The 22,341-nt window shown below is 44.3% G+C and overlaps 1 protein-coding gene across 5 annotated transcripts in view; it reads right to left on the bottom strand.

Annotated features, from left to right (window-relative positions):
- dennd1a (DENN/MADD domain containing 1A) overlaps nucleotides 1-22,341 on the bottom strand; it is a 215,850-nt gene that overhangs the window by 65,432 nt on the left and 128,077 nt on the right. For all 5 annotated transcript variants that reach the window (XM_065017252.1, XM_065017255.1, XM_065017253.1 and 2 more), the window contains 4 exons: nucleotides 16,626-16,726; nucleotides 10,642-10,687; nucleotides 10,391-10,492; nucleotides 542-667 (listed from right to left, as the gene is read on the bottom strand). In XM_065017252.1, the coding sequence (XP_064873324.1) occupies nucleotides 542-667; nucleotides 10,391-10,492; nucleotides 10,642-10,687; nucleotides 16,626-16,726 (375 nt within the window). The remainder of the gene's footprint in view (nucleotides 1-541; nucleotides 668-10,390; nucleotides 10,493-10,641; nucleotides 10,688-16,625; nucleotides 16,727-22,341) is intronic.

Genomic DNA, 22,341 nt, shown 5'->3' with positions numbered 1-22,341 from the left:
GTCCTCCAGACCCCCCTCTAAACACTGGGGGGATACGGGGATCTGCATCACTAATGCTATTATTCAAACAGTGGGCAGACACACACACACACAGAGACACAGACACACACCCTGCTGTCCTAGCGCACGGAAGTCCTTGATTGACACCTCTATTTGTTTTATTCATATTGCCCCCGTCTAAAATATGTAAATGTCCGGGAGAGATGATTTTAAAATAGACGCATTGGGTTGGGCGACGCGAGGATCAGACTTTTTTGACGACATATGGCGGAATAGTAGAATAATTAGTGGTCCGGCACAACCATGCCTAGTGTTGATGCAGGTACAGAGTAGACCGAGTGCTGGCTGGCTGTTCCCATTCAAACACACTGTCATCATATACCATTACCATGGTGATATAGAGGAGCTGCCAGGAATGAAAGACAGCTCGCTCCGTGTCTGTGTGTGTCACTCTCTCTCATTCTCTCGCTCACTATTAACTGTAAACCTTCCCTCCCTCCTTCCCCTCTTCCCTCTTTCATTCTCCCTCAGACTGTCTCACCGGTTGGATCTGCAGCGCGTTCCTGTAGCAGCCGAAGAGAGCGGCCTGTGTCTTGAGGAAAGCTCGGGCCACGCCATCTCCCGTCGTCGTGGAAACCTTCTTCAGGCGATTCTTTAAGGATGACACCTGGGGGAAAACAACAATAACAAACAGTTACCTTATTATTGTTTATAGAGTCTACATAAGGACTGCATCATTGATAGTCATAGGTGCATTCATAGGTCATTTTTTCATTCATCCATACCCCAAAATATTTTACCCCACTCTCTGCCTTCGTCCATCTCTTTCACCTTACCAGTGTCTTTATTTATCGCTCTCTCCATCCACCCATCCATTCCTTTCTGCTTTCCTCCAAACATCTCATCCCTCGTCCCTCCCTTCATTCCTCTTCTTCCCCCAGAAATGGACTGAAAGACTCTCTCTCCCCCCAGGCCTCCTATCCCTCAGGAAGTGTCTGATCCAGGCCCTCCTTTAATCAGCCCTTCCCCAGGCTACAGCCGCCCTCTCTCCCTTCTCCCTTGCTTGCATCCATAGGCACCACACCGCTGGAAAAGCGGCTCACGAGTCAACAACAGCATTATTCTACATGAATACACTCCATGAGACGGCCGCTTAGGCTAATGCACTAGCCGGGAGCGAGCGCACGGGGCTGAAGTAATCCTTTCTTCTTCTCTCTCTCTTACCCCTCCACTTCTCTCCCACGGTGAGCTCCCCCGGTTATTAAAGATGCCCGGTTACATTGTTAGCAAAAGATTTGCCTCCCCCAAAGCAGAAAACTCAACCTGAAAAATAACCGTAGTAAAGAACACCGATTTTTTGTGGCATTTGCCATGACCTGGGTTTGATTTGCCATGACCTGGGTTTGATTTGCCATGACCTGGGTTTGATCTGGGTTTGATTTGCCATGACCTGGGTTTGATTTGCCATGACCTGGGTTTGATTTGCCATGACCTGGGTTTGATTTGCCATGACCTGGGTTTGATTTGCCATGACCTGGGTTTGATCTGGGTTTGATTTGCCATGACCTGGGTTTGATTTGCCATGACCTGGGTTTGATTTGCCATGACCTGGGTTTGATTTGCCATGACCTGGGTTTGATTTGCCATGACCTGGGTTTGATTTGCCATGACCTGGGTTTGATTTGCCATGACCTGGGTTTGATTTGCCATGACCTGGGTTTGATTTGCCATGACCTAACCTGGGTTTGTTTTCTTCAACAGCGGAGGCAGATGAGACACGCAAATTAAATGTTGCTGTATTTTCCTGTCTCATTTGTTTGGAGGATATTGAAAATAGTGGTTTTGAAATGCAGATTGTAAAGCTCACGTTAATCAGCGTGTCCAGGAGGGACTTTGGATTTTTACATTCGGGTAGAACATCACGCATAAACTGTCAAACTTCATGTTTAAGGTTGTAAGTCGCTCTGGATAAGAGCGTCTGCTAAATGACTTAAATGTAAATGTAAAGAGTAATGGGAAAAGGACAAAGAGCCCTGGAAAACACCATGCTACATTCTCGTAATGTGGTCCCCTTTTCACCAACTACATGTCTTATGTCACCAACTACACTTAATACGTCACCAACTACACTTAATACGTCACCAACTACACTTCCTACGTCACCAACTACACTTCCTACGTCACCGACTACACTTCCTACGTCACCGACTACACTTAATACGTCACCAACTACACTTAATACGTCACCAACTACACTTAATACGTCACCAACTACACTTAATACGTCACCAACTACACTTAATACGTCACCAACTACACTTAATACGTCACCAACTACACTTAATACGTCACCAACTACACTTCCTATGTTACCAACTACACTTCCTATGTCACCTCATCAACACCAGAGGTGGCCAACTCTCTTCCTGGACAGCTAGTGGGTGTGCTTTTGTTCCAGCTCAACACACTTGGTCAGGTGAGTTGGGCTGGTGTGGTAGGCTGTAACTAATCAGCTGCATATCAGGACCTTGATCCTACTGTACTGAGTCATTGCACATGTCTTTGATCTGATGGTATAATGACATGAGAGCTTTGCTTGCTTCCTCCAACTCAGTAACACCAGCAGCTCCACTTCCCCCTAATGCCTCCTTAATACTTCCATTACCTGTCCAGAACAGACACACATACAAACACCCTCTCACACACCCTCTCTTGATAATCTCCCCCTCTCAACACACATTTACAGAAACAAATGAAAATACATCAAAACCCAATAAAAATCAAGAATTACAGCCTTGTGATAAAAAAAAAAGATAAAAAAAAGAGATGTGAATAAGTGTGTAATGACAGGACGGAAGTCTCTTAAAGCTTTACGCCGTTCCTGGGAGCGGGGGGCTTTATGGGTGCCCTATGATGTTCCCCAGTGATACTGCCAGACACACACTTTAATATGTGCTGAGTCAACCTTAAAATGAGTAATTCAATTAGGATCTGTCCCATTTAAATGTTATAAGAACTGGACATCTGACAGGAGACAAAAAGAGATCAGTGGCTAGCATCACACATACAGTGCATTCGGAAAGTTTTCAGACTTTTTCCACACTATGTTACATTTCAGTCTTATTCTAAAATGGATTAAATTGTTCCCCCCCCCCATCAATCTACACAATAGCCCATAATGACAAGGCAAAAAAACGTAATAATAGAAATTTCAGCAAATTTACTAAAAATTAAAAACAGAAATACCTTATTTACATAAGTATTCGGAACCCTTTGCCATGAGACTCGAAATTGAGCTCAAAAGCATCCTGTTTCCTTTGATCATCCTTAAGATGTGTCTAAAACTTGATTGAAGTCCACCTGTGGTAAATTCAATTGATTGGACATGATTTGGAAAGGAACACACCTGCCTATATAAGGTTCCACAGTTGACAGTGCATGTCAGAGCAAAAACCAAGTCATGAGGTCGAAGGAACTGTCCATTGAGCTCGGAGACAGGATTGTGTCCAGGCACAGATCTGGGGAAGGGTACCAAGGTCCTCAAGAACACAGTGGCCTCCATCATTCTTAAATGGAAGAAGTTTGGAACCACCAAGAATCTTCCTAGAGCTGGCCGCCTGGCCAAACTGGAGAGAAGGACTTGGTCAGGGAGGTGACCAAGAACTCGATGGTTACTCTGACAGAGCTCCAGAATTCATCTGTGGAGATGGGAGAACCTTCTGGAAGGACATCCATCTCTACAGCACTCCACCAATCGGACCTTTCTGGTAGAGTGGCCAGACGGAAGCCACTCCTCAGTAAAAGGCACATGACAGGCTGCTTGGAGTTTGCCAAAAGGCACCTAAAGACTCTCAGATCATAAGAAACAAGATTCTCTGGTGTGATGAAACCAAGAATGAACTCTTTGGCCTGAATGCCAAGCGTCACATCTGGAGGAAACCTGGCACCATCCCTACGTTGAAGCATGGTGGTGGCAGCATCATGCTGTGGGGATGTTTTTCAGTGGGGATGTTTTTCCCAGGGACTGGGACACTAGTCAGTATAGAGGGAAAGATGGATGGAGAGATCCTTGATTAAAACCTTCTCCAGAGCGCTCAGGACCTGACTGGGGCGAAGGTTCATATTCCAACAGGACAATAACCCTAAGCACAAAGCCAAGACAATGCATGAGTGTCTTCGGGACAGTCTCTAAATGTCCTTAACCTCTTGAAACTAGGGGGCACTATTTTTATTTTAGGAAAAATAACGGTCCCAAGTAAACCGCCTATTTCTCAGGACCAGATGCTAGAATATGCATATAATTGACAGCTTAGGATAGAAAACACTCTAAAGTTTCCAAAACTGCAAAAATATTGTCTGTGAGTATAACAGAACTGATATTGCAGGCGAAATCCTGAAAAAAATCCAACCAGGAAGTGACTCTTATTTTGAAACCCCTGTCTTTCTATGCATCCCTATTGCCCATTGAAAGGGATATCAACCAGATTCCTTTTTCTGTGGCTTCCCTAAGGTGTCTACAGCCTTTAGACCTAGTTTCATGCCTTTATTTTGAAGAATTAGCATAAACGACTACATTGCGTAAGTGGCAAGCTGAGGGCTCTCAGAGTGATTCTTGCGAAAAAGACAGAGGTAGTCAACCCTGTTCCTGGAGAGATAGCCTCATGTAGGTTTTAACTCCAACCCTGTTCCTGGAGAGATACCGTCCTGTAGGTTAACTCCAACCCTGTTCCTGGAGAGATACCATCCTGTAGGTTTTAACTCCAACCCTGTTCCTGGAGAGATACCGTCCTGTAGGTTTTAACTCCAACCCTGTTCCTGGAGAGATACCGTCCTGTAGGTTTTAACTCCAACCCTGTTCCTGGAGAGATACCGTCCTGTAGGTTTTAACTCCAACCCTGTTCCTGGAGAGATACCGTCCTGTAGGTTTTAACTCCAACCCTGTTCCTGGAGAGATACCGTCCTGTAGGTTTTAACTCCAACCCTGTTCCTGGAGAGATACCGTCCTGTAGGTTTTAACTCCAACCCTGTTCCTGGAGAGATACCGTCCTGTAGGTTTTTAACTCCAACCCTGTTCCTGGAGAGCTACCCTCCAGTAGGTTTTAACTCCAACCCTGTTCCTGGAGAGCTACCCTCCTGTAGGTTTGAACTCCAACCCTGTTCCTGAAGAGCTACCCTCCAGTAGGTTTTAACTCCAACCCTGTTCCTGGAGAGCTACCCTCCTGTAGGTTTGAACTCCAACCCTGTTCCTGAAGAGCTACCCTCCTGTAGGTTTTCACTCCAAACCTAGCTGTGACTAACCTGATATAGTTTATCAACCAGCTAATTATTAGAATAAGGTGTGCTATATTAAGATTGGAACAAAAACCTACAGGACGGTATCTCTCTAGGAACAGGGTTAGAGTTCAAACCTACAGGATAGTATCTCTCCAGGAACAGGGTTGGCGTTCAAACCTACAGGAGCGTTTCTCTCCAGAAACAGGGTTGGAGTTAAAACCTACAGGACGGTATCTCTCCAGGAACAGGGTTGGAGTTAAAACCTACAGGACGGTTTCTCTCCAGGAACAGGGTTGGAGTTAAAACCTACTGGAGGGTAGCTCTCCAGGAACAGGGTTGGAGTTAAAACCTACAGGACGGTTTCTCTCCAGGAACAGGGTTGGAGTTAAAACCTACAGGACGGTATCTCTCCAGGAACAGGGTTGGAGTTAAAACCTACAGGATGGTATCTCTCCAGGAACAGGGTTGGAGTTAAAACCTACAGGATGGTATCTCTCCAGGAACAGGGTTGGAGTTAAAACCTACAGGACGGTATCTCTCCAGGAACAGGGTTGGAGTTAAAACCTACAGGATGGTATCTCTCCAGGAACAGGGTTGGAGTTAAAACCTACAGGACGGTATCTCTCCAGGAACAGGGTTGGAGTTAAAACCTACAGGACGGTATCTCTCCAGGAACAGGGTTGGAGTTAAAACCTACAGGATGGTATCTCTCCAGGAACAGGGTTGGAGAGCCTTGATGTACACACCTCCATGTATTAATGTAAGCATGCAGACGCCCGTTTAGACACATACATGTCAGCTTGACTGTGCATGAATCACACACACCACACGAAGCACACACAGACATTGTGGCTGCAGACTTCAAAGCAACCAGCTGCTCTGTGTCACTCTTCTTTCTAATGACAGTTCATGAATATATTTCACCCACTTATGACGCTAAAATGATCACACACTAAAATGCTGAATGCTAATGAAAAACAAACACACACAGGTAGACAGACAACAAATATAATGGCTGCCTAACATGAGCCAGGGCTGGTATTTGGCTGCGATCAAAAGGAGAAAGGCAGGTTGCTCTTTCTCCCCTGGTCACTTAGCACCGCGCTGCGAGCCTTTTGATCAGGCAATTAGGAGGGCACTTCATAGGCAGGTGGCGTGGATGCGAGGACCCCAAATCATCAGTGTAAACACACAGCATCTCTGACCCAACAGCATGACTCATGTTGTAATTAAGGCCAACAACAACAGCAAACAAGGAACAGCTTAAATTAGATGAAAACATGACAGCTTTTGAGAGGACAAAAATGTAAGAAAGATACAAAATATTAATATTTATAGTAAAAGCATGAATACCAACAAATCTGTATAATTGGGCGTGTTTACGTTTTGGTCGGCATTGGAAGTCTAAATGGATATTTCAAAGACCGTGGCTAGCCCTCTTGAGAGGATGAGACTACCATTGTTGAGCTCAGTTCAGTTGTGGTGGAAACGTGTAGCATTCAGTAGTCAACCTTGAAAGACGCTGGGATTTGCTTTGATCTTGTACTGTTAATTATCAAATGCATGGCTGTTTCAATAAACCATAGATCAGGGTTCCCCAACCGGCGGCCCGTGTGCCGAATTTGGCCTGAATACTTATGTAAATGTAATATATAAGCTTTTTAAAATATTTTTTATAAAATTTGCAAACATTTCTAAAAACCTGTTTTTGCTTTGTCATTATGGGGTATTGCGTGTATATTGATGAGGGAAAAAATACTTAATCCATTTTAGAATAAGGCTCTAACTCAACAAAATGTGGGAAAAGTCAAGACATTTGAATACTTTCCAAATGCGCTGTATATATTTTTTTAAATTTGTGGAATTTTCATTGTTGGACATAAAAGACTAAAAACACCAGGAAATCAGCTCTAAGTTATATTAATTTAAGAAATCTGTTCCCAAGTATTCCCACGCATAATAGAGAGACACGCGATCGTATGTAAATGTAAGCAAGGTTTGAAATGACTATGTTTTAGTCAAACATTATATATGTTTTTGCTTCTTGTGGTCAATTTGCAGTCTACAAATTATTTGTAATTATGTTCCGGCCCCCTGACCATCCACTCAAGAAAAGAAATCGACCCGCGGCTGAATCTAGTTGATGATCCCTGCCACAGATGTATCAGGAAATGTGAAGGTTTAGTGGACCATAGAGTTGTGCAAGGTGTGTTATGACTACTAAAAGCAATACTTCAATATACAGTAGGCCAAGTGAATAAACCCCCCCCACCCCCCAAAAAATAACTTTATTGATGGCAATTTGAATGCACAGAGAAACTGTGACGAAATCCTGAGGCCGATTGTGAGGCCGACATTTTTTAAAGGTATCTGTGACCAACAGATGCATCTCTCCATTCCCTGTCATGTAAAATCCATAGATTAGGACCTAATGAATTTATTTCAATTGTTCAGTATACATATACAGTACCGGTCAACAGTTTGGACACACCTACTCATTCCAGGGTTTTTCTTTATTTTTACTATTTTATACACTGTAGCATAATAGTGAAAACATCAAAACTATGAAATAACACATATGGAATCATGTAGTAACCAAAAATATTTGTTAAACAAATAAAAAATAAATGTTATATTTGAGATTCTTCACAGTAGCCACAAATTTGAACACTCTTGGCATTCTCTCAACCAGCTTTTGGGCTCCTGAGTGCGCGGCAGTCTAAGGCACTGCATCTCAGTGCTAGAGGCGTCCCTACAGACCCTGGTTCGATTCTAGGCTGTATCACAACCGGCCGTGATTAAAGGTTAACTTTATATATATATTTTTCTAAATGAGGTAGTCACCTGGAATTCATTTAAATGAACAGGTGTGCCTTGTTAAAAGTTAACTTGTGGGCCTCCCGGGTGGCGCAGTGGTTAAGGGCGCTGTACTGTAGTGCCAGCTGTGCCACCAGAGACTCTGGGTTCGAGCCCAGGCTCTGTCATAACCGGCCGCGACCGGGAGGTCCGTGGGTAATGCACAATTGGCCTAGCGTCGTCCGGGTTAGGTAGGGAAATCCTTGTCTCATCGCGCACCAGCGACTCATGTGGGGTGCAGTGCGCGCTAACCAAGGTTGCCAGGTGCACTGTATTTCCTCCGACACATCGGTGCGGCTGGCTTCCGGGTTGGATGGCGCTGTGTTAAGAAGCAGTGCGGCTTGGTTGGGTTGTGTATCGGAGTTTGACTTTCAACCTTCGTGAAAGTGACTTTCAACCTTCGTCTCTCCCGAGCCCGTACGGGAGTTGTAGCGATGAGACAAGATAGTAGCTACTAAACAATTGGATACCACGAAATTGGGGAGAAAAAGGGGTAAAAAAAAAAAGTGAACTTGTGGAATTTCTTTCCTTCTTAATGCGTTTGAGCCAATCAGTTGTGTTGTGACAAGGTAGGGGTGGTATACAGAAGAATGCCCTATTTGGCAAGAAAGGCTCAAATAATCAAAGATAAATCTTTACTTTAAGACATCAAGGTCAGTCAATGTGGAAAATTTCAAGATTTTAAAGTTTCTTCAAGTGCAGTCGCAAAACTGGCTCTCATGAGGACCGCCACAGGAAAGACAGATCCACAGTTACCAGAGGATAAGTTCATTAGAGTTACCAGCCTCAAAAATTGCAGCCCAAATAAATGCTTCACAGAGTTCAAGTAACAGACACATCTCAACATCAATTGTTCAGAATTGTTCAGAGGAGACTGCATGAATCAGGCCTTCATGGTTGAATTGCAGCAAAGAAACCACTACTAAAGGACAACAATAATAAGAAGAGACTTGCTTGGGCCAAGAAACACAATTAATGGACATTGAGATTTTTAGTTGAAACCGCCGTGTCTTTCTGAGATGCAGAGTAGGTGAACGGATGATCTCCACGTGTGGTTCCCTTCGTGAAGCATGGAGGAGGAGGTGTGATGGTGCTTTGTTGGTGACACTGTCAGTGATTTACTTAGAATTCTAGGCATACTTAAACAGCCTGGCTACCACAGCATTCTGCAGCGAGACGCCAACCCATCTGGTTTGCGCTTAATGACCCAACACACCTCCAGGCTGTGTAAGGGCAATTTGACCAAGAAGGAGAGTGAAGGAGTGCTGCATCAGATGACCTGGCCTCCACAATCACCCGATCTCAACCCAATTGAGATGGTTTGGGATGAGTTGGACCGCAGACTGAAGGAAAAGCAGCAAACAAGAGCTCAGCATATGTGGGAACTCCTTCAAGACTGTTGGAAAAGCATTCCAGGTGAAGCTGGTTGAGAGAATGCCAAGAGTGTGCAAAGATGTCATCAAGGCAAAGGGTGGCTACTTTTAAGAATCTCAAATATAAAATATACTTTTTTGGTTACTACATAATTCCATGTGTTATTTCATAGCTTTGATGTCTCTCCTATTATTCTACAACGTAGAAAATTTTAAAAATAAAGAAAAACCCTGGAATTAATAGGTGTGTCCAAACGTTTGACCGGTACTGTATAATAATCCTATAATAATCCATATTTATTTATTTTTGAGTGATATAACAATATTTACCCTTTGGAGCTTCCCTTTGAGTCAATGTTTTGTGGTCCTTTACTCAACTGGTAGTAAGCACAGGGGAGGCTAAAGAATGTTTTGTGTTCCTTTACTCAACTGATAGTAAGCACAGGGGAGGCTAAAGAATGTTTTGTGGTCCTTTACTCAACTGGTAGTAAGCACAGGGGAGGCTAAAGAATGTTTTGTGGTCCTTTACTCAACTGGTAGTAAGCACAGGGGAGGCTAAATAATGTTTTGTGGTCCTTTACTCAACTGGTAGTAAGCACAGGGGAGGCTAAAGAATGTTTTGTGTTCCTTTACTCAACTGGTAGTAAGCACAGGGGAGGCTAAAGAATGTTCTGTACATTTAAAAATATATATATTTATATTATTATTATTTTGGGGGGGGAACTCAGGGTCTCAACTTAAAAATAGTAGAATACACAAGGTGCAATTTCGAAATTTGGTTGTGGGCCCCACCCCCATCAATGTTGTTCATCCCTGCAGTAGAGGGATAGTACCACTCGTGAGAATTGGATATGTAGTGTCTATAAATGTCTGTGTGTGTGTCTCACCACGTCGTTGGGCAGGCTTTGGAGGTCATCAAAGGGTGTTTCTAGGGTGTTGGTGTCTACGTTGAGGACTACTACGTCATCCAGGGCCATCCCCCTCACCTTCTGCAGGGAGAGAGACACGGAGAGAGGACTTTACACTTCCACACAAACATGAGCCACATGTACACACACACACGCAGGCAGTCAGGTAGACACACACTCTCTCTCTCTTATGAGTTGGGTTTGTAAACGGTCTGTGGTGAGGAACTTACCTCCATTAGGCTGGAATGTACTCCAATGAGGTAGGGCATGGGCGCACTGCAAAACACAAACACATAATAAATAACCATGATTGTGAGACAAAAGTGTTTAAACACTGCATGATCTCAGCCAAAACCACCAAAGAGTCATATATCAACCACATTAGCAGAGTAATGGGAAACAAACAGAGACTTGAGTACTTTGTTATTTTATCATGATCATGATCATTGTGACGCACATCGAACCGATTTTGTACACATGCACATTCAGGGCAACACTTTGACATTGCAAGAAAACCAAAACATTTTATTGTTGTCGTATTCCTTCATCGTCAACCTTCCATACGGTTCCACTCGAATTTATTTAATTTTTTCCCCCACAGTTTATGGCTACAAAATAGAGTCCATTGAAATGTTACCACAGTGAGACAAGAAGTAGTGGGGATTAAAAACGTTTTACTTTCCCAGCATACTGGAGTGTTTGTGTGTGTCTCTATGTGTGTGTGTGTGTGTGTGTGCGTATGTTTGTGGTGTGTACACCAGAGGGTTGGACCTGTGGGGCTAGACTAGGGACCCTCAGACACTAAGACACCACCATAGAAGAGATATGGCTGATTGGGTAATGGTCTGAAGGATAAAACGAGGAAGGGAGGGAGAGAGAAGGGGAAGGAGGGAGAATGGGGAAGGAGGGATGTTAGAAACCTGTCAGCCTGAGAGGGGGTGATGAAGACGGACCCGAAAACACTTAATTAACTGTGCTCTTCTCCATGTCTCCATCTCCTCAGCCTAGCGTGACATTCAATTAAAATACAGCGGCAAGCGGAGAAAAAGCCACAACAACTCAAGGGATCAAAAAGTAGTGGAAAGCATAACAAAACCAGAATATAAATAAAAAAATAAAAAAATATCCGATTGGATGTTTTTGGATGACGGTAATCATCCACACAGCCAATTATTTATTGTGAGCTGTGAAAAACGGGGGAAGTGAAATGTAGCCCTTGCGTCGAGTTTGAGCCGCTAAGGCCAAGTTAAGCCGAGGGGTTAGCTTCCTAAGCTGGAAGCGCCATCGCCATCTTCTCAAAAGCTGATGTCGAATTAGCTCTCGGCAACCATCTTTTTTAGGTCCTCATTACAAAAAGCCTTTCTCTTGGTTTACCCTCAGTTGATGGGGGAGTATATAGGAACGATTAGCAATATTTGAGAGAAAGAAAAAACAGAGCAATAATTAGCTTATTGCACCTCTTCCCCCCCCACCCTGTCGTGAACAACCACATTAATTAACACTGTCAGGTTACCACGAGAGAGAAAATCAGCTGTTGTTCCTTATTTCCCTTTCCCAAACATACAGTCTTCGTTTTTACGCAAATGCCACTTAAAATGGCAGCTCGTCATTGGTGTATGATTTTAATGAAGCCAATGGTATTAACTGGGGTCAGTCATTCATAAAATGTCTTTGGGTCTGTGACCCTCAATTAAAGACATTCCTAGACTCAATTATATTATTCCTCAGCTCTCCATCCTTTTCAATACTTAATGAGTGTGTACAAAATATATACAAAAGCATGTGGACACCTTTTCAAATGAGTGGATTCAGCTATTTCAGCCACACCGATTGCTGACAGGTGTATAAAATCAAACACACAGCCATGCAATCTCCATAGACGTACATTGGCAGTAGAATGGCCTTACTGAGCTCAGTGACTTTCAACGTGGCACCATCATAGGATACCACCTTTCCAACAAGTCAGTTCGTCAAATTTCTGCCCTGCTAGAGCGGCACCGGAAACATCAGAGAGAAGAAATGGCTCAGTCGCAGAGTGGTAGGCCATACAAGCCCACAGAACAGGACTGCCAAGTGCTGAAGCGTGTAGTGTGTAAAAATCATCTGTCCTCGGTTGCAACGAGGGCTATGGCAGTCACGAAATTACATCAGCCAGTAATTGTCAAGCAAATAACTGTTGGTCTCACGGTAATTGACCGTTAATTAACATAAACACATTTAGCATCTCCTGGCTTGCACACTTGCTGACCTTTGGAACATCTACATTTTAAAAAATCTAATAAATCCATTTAATATAGCCTACACCTTCACAATAAATCCAATTTTATTTTATTTTAGACAGGTCTAAAGAAGCCCTTCTTCCAGAGTGCTGCGTTGTGCCCTTCTTCCAGAGTGCTGCGTTGTGCCCTTCTCCCAGAGTGCTGCGTTGTGCCCTTCTCCCAGAGTGCTGCGTTGTGCCCTTCTCCCAGAGTGCTGCCCTGCCCTTCTCCCAGAGTGCTGCGTTGTGCCCTTCTCCCAGAGTGCTGCGTTGTGCCCTTCTCCCAGAGTGCTGCGTTGTGCGTTGTGCCCTTCTCCCAGAGTGCTGCGTTGTGCCCTTCTCCCAGAGTGCTGCGTTGTGCCCTTCTCCCAGAGTGCTGCGTTGTGCCCTTCTCCCAGAGTGCTGCGTTGTGCCCTTCTCCCAGAGTGCTGCGTTGTGCCCTTCTCCCAGAGTGCTGCGTTGTGCCCTTCTCCCAGAGTGCTGCGTTGTGCCCTTCTTCCAGAGTGGAGTGCCCTTCTCCCAGAGTGCTGCGTTGTGCCCTTCTTCCGGAGTGCTGCGTTGTGCCCTTCTCCCGGAGTGCTGCGTTGTGCCCTTCTCCCGGAGTGCTGCGTTGTGCCCTTGGCCCGGAGTGCTGCGTTGTGCCCTTGGCCCGGAGTGCTGCGTTGTGCCCTTGGCCCGGAGTGCTGCGTTGTTCCCTTGGTCCGGAGTGCTGCGTTGTGCCCTTGGCCCGGAGTGCTGCGTTGTGCCCTTGGCCCGGAGTGCTGCGTTGTGCCCTTCTCCCAGAGTGCGGCGTTGTGCCCTTCTCCCAGAGTGCGGCGTTGTGCCCTTCTCCCAGAGTGCGGCGTTGTGCCCTTCTCCCAGAGTGCGGCGTTGTGCCCTTCTTCTGGAGTGCTGCGTGGTGTCCCTGGCCCGGCGTGCTGCGTTGTGCCCTTCTCTCTGAGTGCTGCGCAGAGCCGAATCACCTCTCATTCACATGGCTCTCCATCACATGATCGGGTCTTTCTCAAAGGCTACAAGTGAAGACAGACACGTCGGGGACGCAATTGCGTGCATCCTTATCCAATTCTGAGGCTCATATTGAAGATATTGGAAGACCTGTCCACATTTACCTTTTGTCAGCCAACAAGATGAGTAGGCCTAATGAACAGCAAAAGCACTAGCCTATGTCAATCTATTATCCCCCATAGTACAAAAGTCAACCTATTCTATTCTGTGCGATAAATAAATATTCCAAACATACATTTGAAGTCGGAAGTTTACATACACTTAGGTTGGAGTCATTAAAACTAGTTTTTCAACCACCCCACAAATTTCTTGTTAACAAACTATAGTTTTGGCAAGTCGGTTAGGACATCTACTTTGTGCATGACAAGTAATTTTTCCAACAATTGTTTACAGACAGATTTTTTCACTTATAATTCACTGTATCACAATTCCAGTGGGTGAGAAATGTACATACACTAAGTTGACTGTGCCTTTAAACAGTTTGGAAAATTCAAGAAAATGATGTCATGGCTATAGAAGCTTCTTCAATGGCTAATTTACATAATTTCAGTCAATTTAAGGAGTACCTGTGGATGTTTTTCAAGGCCTACCTTCAAACCCAGTGCCTCTTTGCTTGACATCATGGGAAAATCAAAACAAATCAGCCAAGACCTCAGAAAAAAATGTAGACCTCCACAAGTCTTGTTCATCCTTGGGAGCAATTGCCAAATGCCTGAAGGTGCCGCGTTCATCTGTACAAACAATAGTACGCAAGTATAAACACCATGGGACCACGTAGCCATCATACCACTCAGGAAGGAGACACGTTCTGTCTCCTAGAGATGAACGTACTTTGGTGCAAAAAGTGCAAATCAATCCCAGAACAACAGCAAAGGACCCTGTGAAGATGCTGGAGGAAACAGGTACAAAAGTATCTATATCCACAGTAAAACGAGTCCTATATCTCAATAACCTGAAAGGCCGCTTAGCAAGAAAGAAGCCACTGCTCCAAACCACCATAAAAAAGACCGACTACGATTTGCAACTGCACATGGGGACAAAGATCGTACTTTTTGGAGAAATTTCCTTTGGTCTGATGACACAAAAAGGGAACTGTTTGGCCATAATGACCATCATTATATTTGGGGGGAAAAGGGGGAGGCTTGCAAGCCCGAAGAAAACCATCACAACCATGAAGCACGGGGGTGGCAGCATCATGTTGTGGGGGTGCTTTACTGCAGGAGGGACTGGTGCACTTCACAAAATAGATGGCATCATGAGGCATGAAAATTATATGGATATATTGAAGCAACATCTCAAGACATCAGTCAGGAAGTTAAAGCTTGGTCGCAAATGGGTCTTCCAAATGGACAATGACCCCAAGCATACTTCCAAAGTTGTGGCAAAATGGCTTAAGGACAACAAAGTCAAGGTATTCGAGTGGCCATCACAAAGCCCTGACCTCAATCCCATAGAAAATGTGTGGGCAGAACTAAAAAAGCATATGCGAGCAAGGAGGCCTACAAACCTGACTCAGTTACACCAGCTCTGTCAGGGGGGATGTGCCAAAATTCACCCAACCTGCCACACAACGTCATACCGCCTCCCTACATGCCACACAACGTCATACCGCCTCCCTACATGCCACACAACGTCATACCGCCTCCCTACATGCCACACAACGTCATACCGCCTCCCTACGTGCCACACAACGTCATACCGCCTCCCTACGTGCCACACAACGTCATACCGCCTCCCTACGTGCCACACAACGTCATACCGCCTCCCTACGTGCCACACAACGTCATACCGCCTCCCTACGTGCCACACAACGTCATACCGCCTCCCTACGTGCCACACAACGTCATACCGCCTCCCTACGTGCCACACAACGTCATACCTCCTCCCTACGTGCCACACAACGTCATACCACCTCCCTACGTGCCACACAACGTCATACCGCCTCCCTACGTGCCACACAACGTCATACCGCCTGCCTACATGCCACACAAATACAGCCAGTGTCATGTGTCTGAGCTGTCCAGACAAGGGTTAAATACTGTGGACATTTCTTTTCAAATTTGCACAGACAAAATGGCACTCTGATCCGAGACTCATGAGAGGTGCAAAGTTGGGATGTACAGTCCTTACTGAAATAAACACACCGGAAATCTGGACAATCGTCACTTGTTATGGAGTGGAAGGGGGGTGGGGGGTGCGGGTGGAAAAGGGGTACATTTTGGATACTGTCAACAGTGGGGTCAAGTGTGTTGAGTCCATCAACATGCTGAATGTGAGTGTTCTGTTAGAAAATGGTGAGTGCTACACACTAGAGGCAGAATCTGCATCTAGCCACACATGTAGCTAGATATGTAGCTGATATCTGTATGTAGCCACGTATGTAGCTAGATATCTGTATGTAGCCACGTATGTAGCTAGATATGTAGCTGATATCTGTATGTAGCCACGTATGTAGCTGGATATGTAGCTGATATCTGTATGTAGCCACGTATGTAGCTAGATATGTAGCTGATATCTGTATGTAGCCACGTATGTAGCTAGATATGTAGCTGATATCTGTATGTAGCCACGTATGTAGCTTGATATGTAGCTGATATCTGCATGTAGCCACGTATGTAGCTAGATATGTAGCTGATATCTGTATGTAGCCACGTATGTAGCTAGATATGTAGCTGATATCTGCATGTAGCCACGCATGTAGCTGATACAGCATGAACCAACGGATAGGGGGAAAACTCTTCTAAGTCCCACACCTTGGTGTTACAATGTGACACGCTTGGAGTTGGAGACAAGCGCTTTAAAAAAATGAATATGCCATTTAACAGATGCTTTTATCCACAGTGACTTACAGTCATGCATATGGGTGGTGCTGGGAAACAAACCCCACTATCCTGGTGTTGCAAGCGCCATGCTCTACCAACTGAGCTCCAGATGACCATTGTGTTTACTCACCAGCAGTAGTCTATGAGGTGCTGAGGCAGGACAGGAATGTAAACGTGTTGCCAATACATTGGGTACATCATGGCCGCCGACCCGTGAACACAAGCCGTTAACTGTGGTGCAGGGAGAGAGTACATAACACCACAATCACACACCATACAGCATAATATGGCATATAACTATTTCTCACGGGTTAATTTGAAAATATACATTATATTGACAGATCCACAATGGAATATTTGAGGTATATAACTATTCCTTGCATTGCCATATTGTAGAAAATACATTGACAGATTATTTTGCAGAGAAAGTTCCAACTGCACTATGTCAATGTTTGGAGTTCTGTGGGGAACTCACAGACACACACACACACAGGGACACACACACACACACACAGGGACACACACACACAGGGACACACACTCCAAGAGTAAATTGGCCATTACTCATGGCATCAAAGCCACCCCATAAATGATACAAATTACACCACCGGAAATTAGACCAGCAACAGTTCCCATCACTGCCGTTTAATATCTCACGTGACAAATTCCGCTGCTTTGTGTGTTAAGGTAGGAGGAATGTAGTGCCGGGCAAACGAACGCAGCCGCTGATCAAACTAAGATGGCACCGTTGAACGCTGGCAGATGTGTCAATAATAGCGGTGTTGCTCAACCACAACAGACATTCCCCAGAATAACAGCGTTTGTCTGAGACGCTGTTTAAGTGTGTGGGTTTCTATATTCAGAGCAGATGATTGATCATAAAACGTGCCCCCCCCACAGTCAATCAAACTGGCCAACTCGGAGATTCTGACAATTTTACTTTGATTTAAGATGGGGGGAGGAAAACGTTGTGGCAGCGTTTGTCTAAGGGACTCGTTATAGGGAATGGGGTGTGGGGAGAAAGAGCCCCTGGGGAACGCTCGTCCACAGCCATGTCAGGTAAAGTATTTTTCACGTCAAACAGGAAGACTGGGATTCCTTGGATGAATCATATCCCTTTTTAATGGGGAGGAGGAGGACATGTGTGGTTTCTGTTTTGGTTTAAAAAAAATATGAGGAACATCAGCTTTTCTCCCACGGCTCTGGTCAACAGTAGTGCCTCATATAGGGAATATGGTAACATTTGAGATGTGTCCCTCGTTTCTATTCCTCAATAATCACTGATATGTTACAGGAATAGAGGTCTCCCCATATTCACTGATATGTTAAAGGAATAGAGGTCTCCCCATATTCACTGATATGTTAAAGGAATAGAGGTCTCCCCATATTCACTGATATGTTAAAGGAATAGAGGTCTCCCCGTATTCACTGATATGTTAAAGGAATAGAGGTCTCCCCATGTTCACTGATATGTTAAAGGAATAGAGGTCTCCCCATATTCACTGATATGTTAAAGGAATAGAGGTCTCCCCATATTCACTGATATGTTAAAGGAATAGAGGTCTCCCCATATTCACTGATATGTTAAAGGAATAGAGGTCTCCCCATATTCACTGCTCATCCCCCTCCTATACTCCCTGTTCACCCACGACTGCGTGGCCACACGCCTCAAACTCAATCATCAAGTTTGCAGACGACACAACAGTAGTGTGCTTGATTACCAACAACGACGAGACAGCCTACAGGGAGGAGGTGAGGGCACTCGGAGCGTGGTGTCAGGAAAACAACCTCTCACTCAACATCAACAAAACAAAGGAGATGATTGTGGACTTCAGGAAAAAGCAGAGGGAGCACCCCCCTATCCACATCGAGGGGACAGCAGTGGAGAAAGTGGAAAGTTTTAAGTTCCTCGGCGTACACATCAAGGACAAACTGAAATGGTCCACCCACACAGACAGTGTGGTGAAGAAGGAGCAGCAGCTTGTCACCCAAAACCCTGACTAAACCCTGACTAAAACCCTGACATCCTGTCGGTCTATATCACAGCCTGTTACGGCAACTGCTCCACCCTCAACCACAAGGCTCTCTAGAGGGTAGTGAGGTCTGCACAACGCATCACCGGGGGAAAACTACCTGCCCTCCAGGACACCTACACCACCCGATGTCACAGGAAGCCCAAAAAGATCATCAAAGACAATAACCACCCGAGCCACTGCCTGTTCACCCCGCTATCATCCAGAAGACAAGGTGCATCAAAGCTGGGACCGAGAGGACATTCCATCTCAAGGCCACCAGACTGCTAAACAGAAATCACTAACTCAGAGAGGCTAATGCCTACATGGAGAACAAATGAATGGCCACTTTAACAAATGGATCACTAGCCACTTTAAATAATGCCACTTTGATAATGTTTACATATCTTACATTACTCATATCATATGTAAACATATCTTATATTACTCATATCATATGTATATACTGTATTTTATAAAATCTATTGCACCTTGCCTATGCTGCTCGGCCATCGCTCATCATATATTTATATGTACAGTTGAAGTTGGAAGTTTACATACACCTTATCCAAATACATTTGAAGTCGGAAGTTTACATACACTTAGGTTGGAGTCATTAAAACTTGTTTTTAAACAACTCCACAAATTTCTTGTTAGCAAAATATAGTTTTGGCAAGTCGGTTAGGATATCCCTCCCTGCCTGTGCCATTAAACCCCTACAACTCATCCAGAACGCCGCAGCCCGTCTGGTGTTCAACCTTCCCAAGTTCTCTCACGTCACCCCGCTCCTCCGCTCTCTCCACTGGCTTCCAGTTGAAGCTCGCATCCGCTACAAGACCATGGTGCTTGCCTACGGAGCTGTGAGGGGAACGGCACCTCAGTACCTCCAGGCTCTGATCAGGCCCTACACCCAAACAAGGGCTCTGCGTTCATCCACCTCTGGCCTGCTCGCCTCCCTACCACTGAGGAAGTACAGTTCCCGCGCAGCCCAGTCAAAACTGTTCGCTGCTCTGGCCCCCCAATGGTGGAACAAACTCCCTCACGACGCCAGGACAGCGGAGTCAATCACCACCTTCCGGAGACACCTGAAACCCCACCTCTTTCAGGAATACCTAGGATAGGATAAAGTAATCCTTCTCACCCCCCTTAAAGATTTAGATGCACTATTGTAAAGTGGCTGTTCCACTGGATGTTCCACTGGATGTCTTAAGGTGAACGCACCAATTTGTAAGTCGCTCTGGATAAGAGCGTCTGCTAAATGACATAAATGTAAATGTATATCTATTTTGTGCATGACACAAGTCATTTTTCCAACAATTGTTTACACACAGATTATTTCACTGTATCACAATTCCAGTGGGTCAGAGGTTAACATACACGAAGTTGACTGTGCCTTTAAACAGCTTGGAAAATTCAAGAAAATGATGTCATGGCTTTAGATGCTTCTGAAATGGTAATTGACATCATTTGAGTCAATTGGAGGTGTACCTGTGGATGTATTTCAAGGCCTACCTTCAAATTCAATGCCTCTTCGCTTGACATCATGGGAAAATCAAAAGAAATCAGCCAAGACCTCAGAAAAAACATTGTAGACCTCCACAAGTCTGATTCATCCTTGGGAGCAATTTCCAAATGCCTGAAGGTACCACGTTCATCTGTACAAACAATAGTACGCAAGTATAAACACCATGGGATGACGCAGCCATCATACCGCTCAGGAAGGAGACACGTTCTGTCTCCTAGAGATGAACGTACTTTGGTGTGAAAAGTGCAAATCAATCCCAGAACAACAGCAAAGGACCTTGTGAAAATGCTGGAGGAAACAGGTACAAAAGTATCTATATCCACAGTAAAACGAGTGCTATATCACAATAACCTGAAAGGCCGTTCGCTCAGCAAGGAAGAAGCCACTGCTCCAAAACCTCCATAAAAAGCCAGACTATGGTTTGCAACTGCACATGGGGATCAAGATTGTACTTTTGGAGAAATGTCCTCTGGTCTGGTGAAACAAAAACAGAACTGTTTGGCAATAATGACCATCGTTATCTTTGGAGGAAAAAGGGGGAGGCTTGCAAGCCGAAGAACACTATCCCAACCGTGAAGCACGGGGGTGGCAGCATCATGTTGTGGGGGTGCTTTGCTGCAGGAGACCTGGTGCACTTCACAAAATAGATGGCATCATAAGGTAGGACAATTATGTGGATATATTGAAACAACATTTCAAGACATCTGTCAGGAAGTTAAAGCTTGGTCGCAAATGGGTCTTCCAAATGGAGAATGACCACAAGCATACTTCCAAAGTTGTGGCAAAATGGCTTACGGACAACAAAGTCAAGGTATTGGAGTGGCCATCACAAAGCCCTGACCTCAATCCCATAGAAAATTTGTGGGCAGAACTGAAAAAGCATGTGCGAGCAAGGAGGCCTACAAACCTCACTCAGTTACAGCAGCTCTGTCAGGAGGAATGTGCCAAAATTCACCCAACTTATTGTGGGAAACTTGTGGAACGCTACCCAAAATGTTTGACCCAAGTTAAACAATTTAAAGGCAATGCTACCAAATACTATTTGAGTGTATGTAAACTTCTGACCCACTGGGAATGTGAAGAAATAAATAAAAGCTGAAATAAATCACTCTCTCTACTATTATTCTGACATTTCACATTCTTAAAATAAAGTGGTGAACCTAACTGACCTAAGACAGGCAATCTTTACTAGGTTTAAATGTCAGGAATTGTGAAAAACTGAATTGAAATGTATTTGGCTAAGGTGTTTGTAATATTCCGACTTCAACAGAGTAGCCTAGTGGTTAGAGCGTTGGACTAGTAACCGAAAGGTTGCAAGTTCGAATCCCCGAGCTGACAAGGTACAAATCTGTCGTTCTGCCCCTGAACAGGCAGTTAACCCATTGTTCCTAGGCCGTCATTGAAAATAAGAATTTGTTCTTAACTGACTTGCCTAGTAAAATAAAGGTAAAATAAAAAATACATTTAAAAAAACTGTACATTTAAATTTGGTTTTTCACAATTCCTGACATTTAATGCTGGTAAAAAATGTCCAAGCTGTTTAAAGGCACAGTCAACTTAGTGTATGTAAACTTCTGACCCACTGGAATTGCGATACAGTGAATTATAAGTGAAATAATCTGTCTGTAAACAATTGTTGGAAAAATGACTTGTGTCATGCACAAAGTAGATGTCCTAACCGACTTGGGTAGTTGTTGGGGAACTGTTAGATTACTTGTTAGATATTACTGCACTGTCGGAACCAGAAGCACAAGCATTTCACTACACTCGCATTAACATCTGCTAACCATGTGTATATGACAAATTACATTTGATATGATTTTATTTGACTGATATGTTACAGGAATAGAGGTCTTCCCATATTCACTGATATGTTAAAGGAATAGAGGTCTCCCCATATTCACTGATATGTTAAAGGAATAGAGGTCTCCCCATATTCACTGATATGTTAAAGGAATAGAGGTCTCCCCATATTCACTGATATGTTAAAGGAATAGAGGTCTCCCCATATTCACTGATATGTTAAAGGAATAGAGGTCTCCCCATATTCACTGATATGTTAAAGGAATAGAGGTCTCCCCATATTCACTGATATGTTAAAGGAATAGAGGTCTCCCCATATTCACTGATATGTTAAAGGAATAGAGGTCTCCCCATATTCACTGATATGTTAAAGGAATAGAGGTCTCCCCATATTCACTGATATGTTAAAGGAATAGAGGTCTCCCCATATTCACTGATATGTTAAAGGAATAGAGGTCTCCCCATATTCACTGATATGTTAAAGGAATAGACGTCTCCCCATATTC

This window comes from Oncorhynchus nerka, linkage group LG4, assembly GCF_034236695.1.
Source record: "Oncorhynchus nerka isolate Pitt River linkage group LG4, Oner_Uvic_2.0, whole genome shotgun sequence".
NCBI lineage: Eukaryota > Metazoa > Chordata > Actinopteri > Salmoniformes > Salmonidae > Oncorhynchus > Oncorhynchus nerka.
Note: the sequence above shows the minus strand (reverse complement) of the source record. Positions and strands in the feature narration are given on the sequence as shown.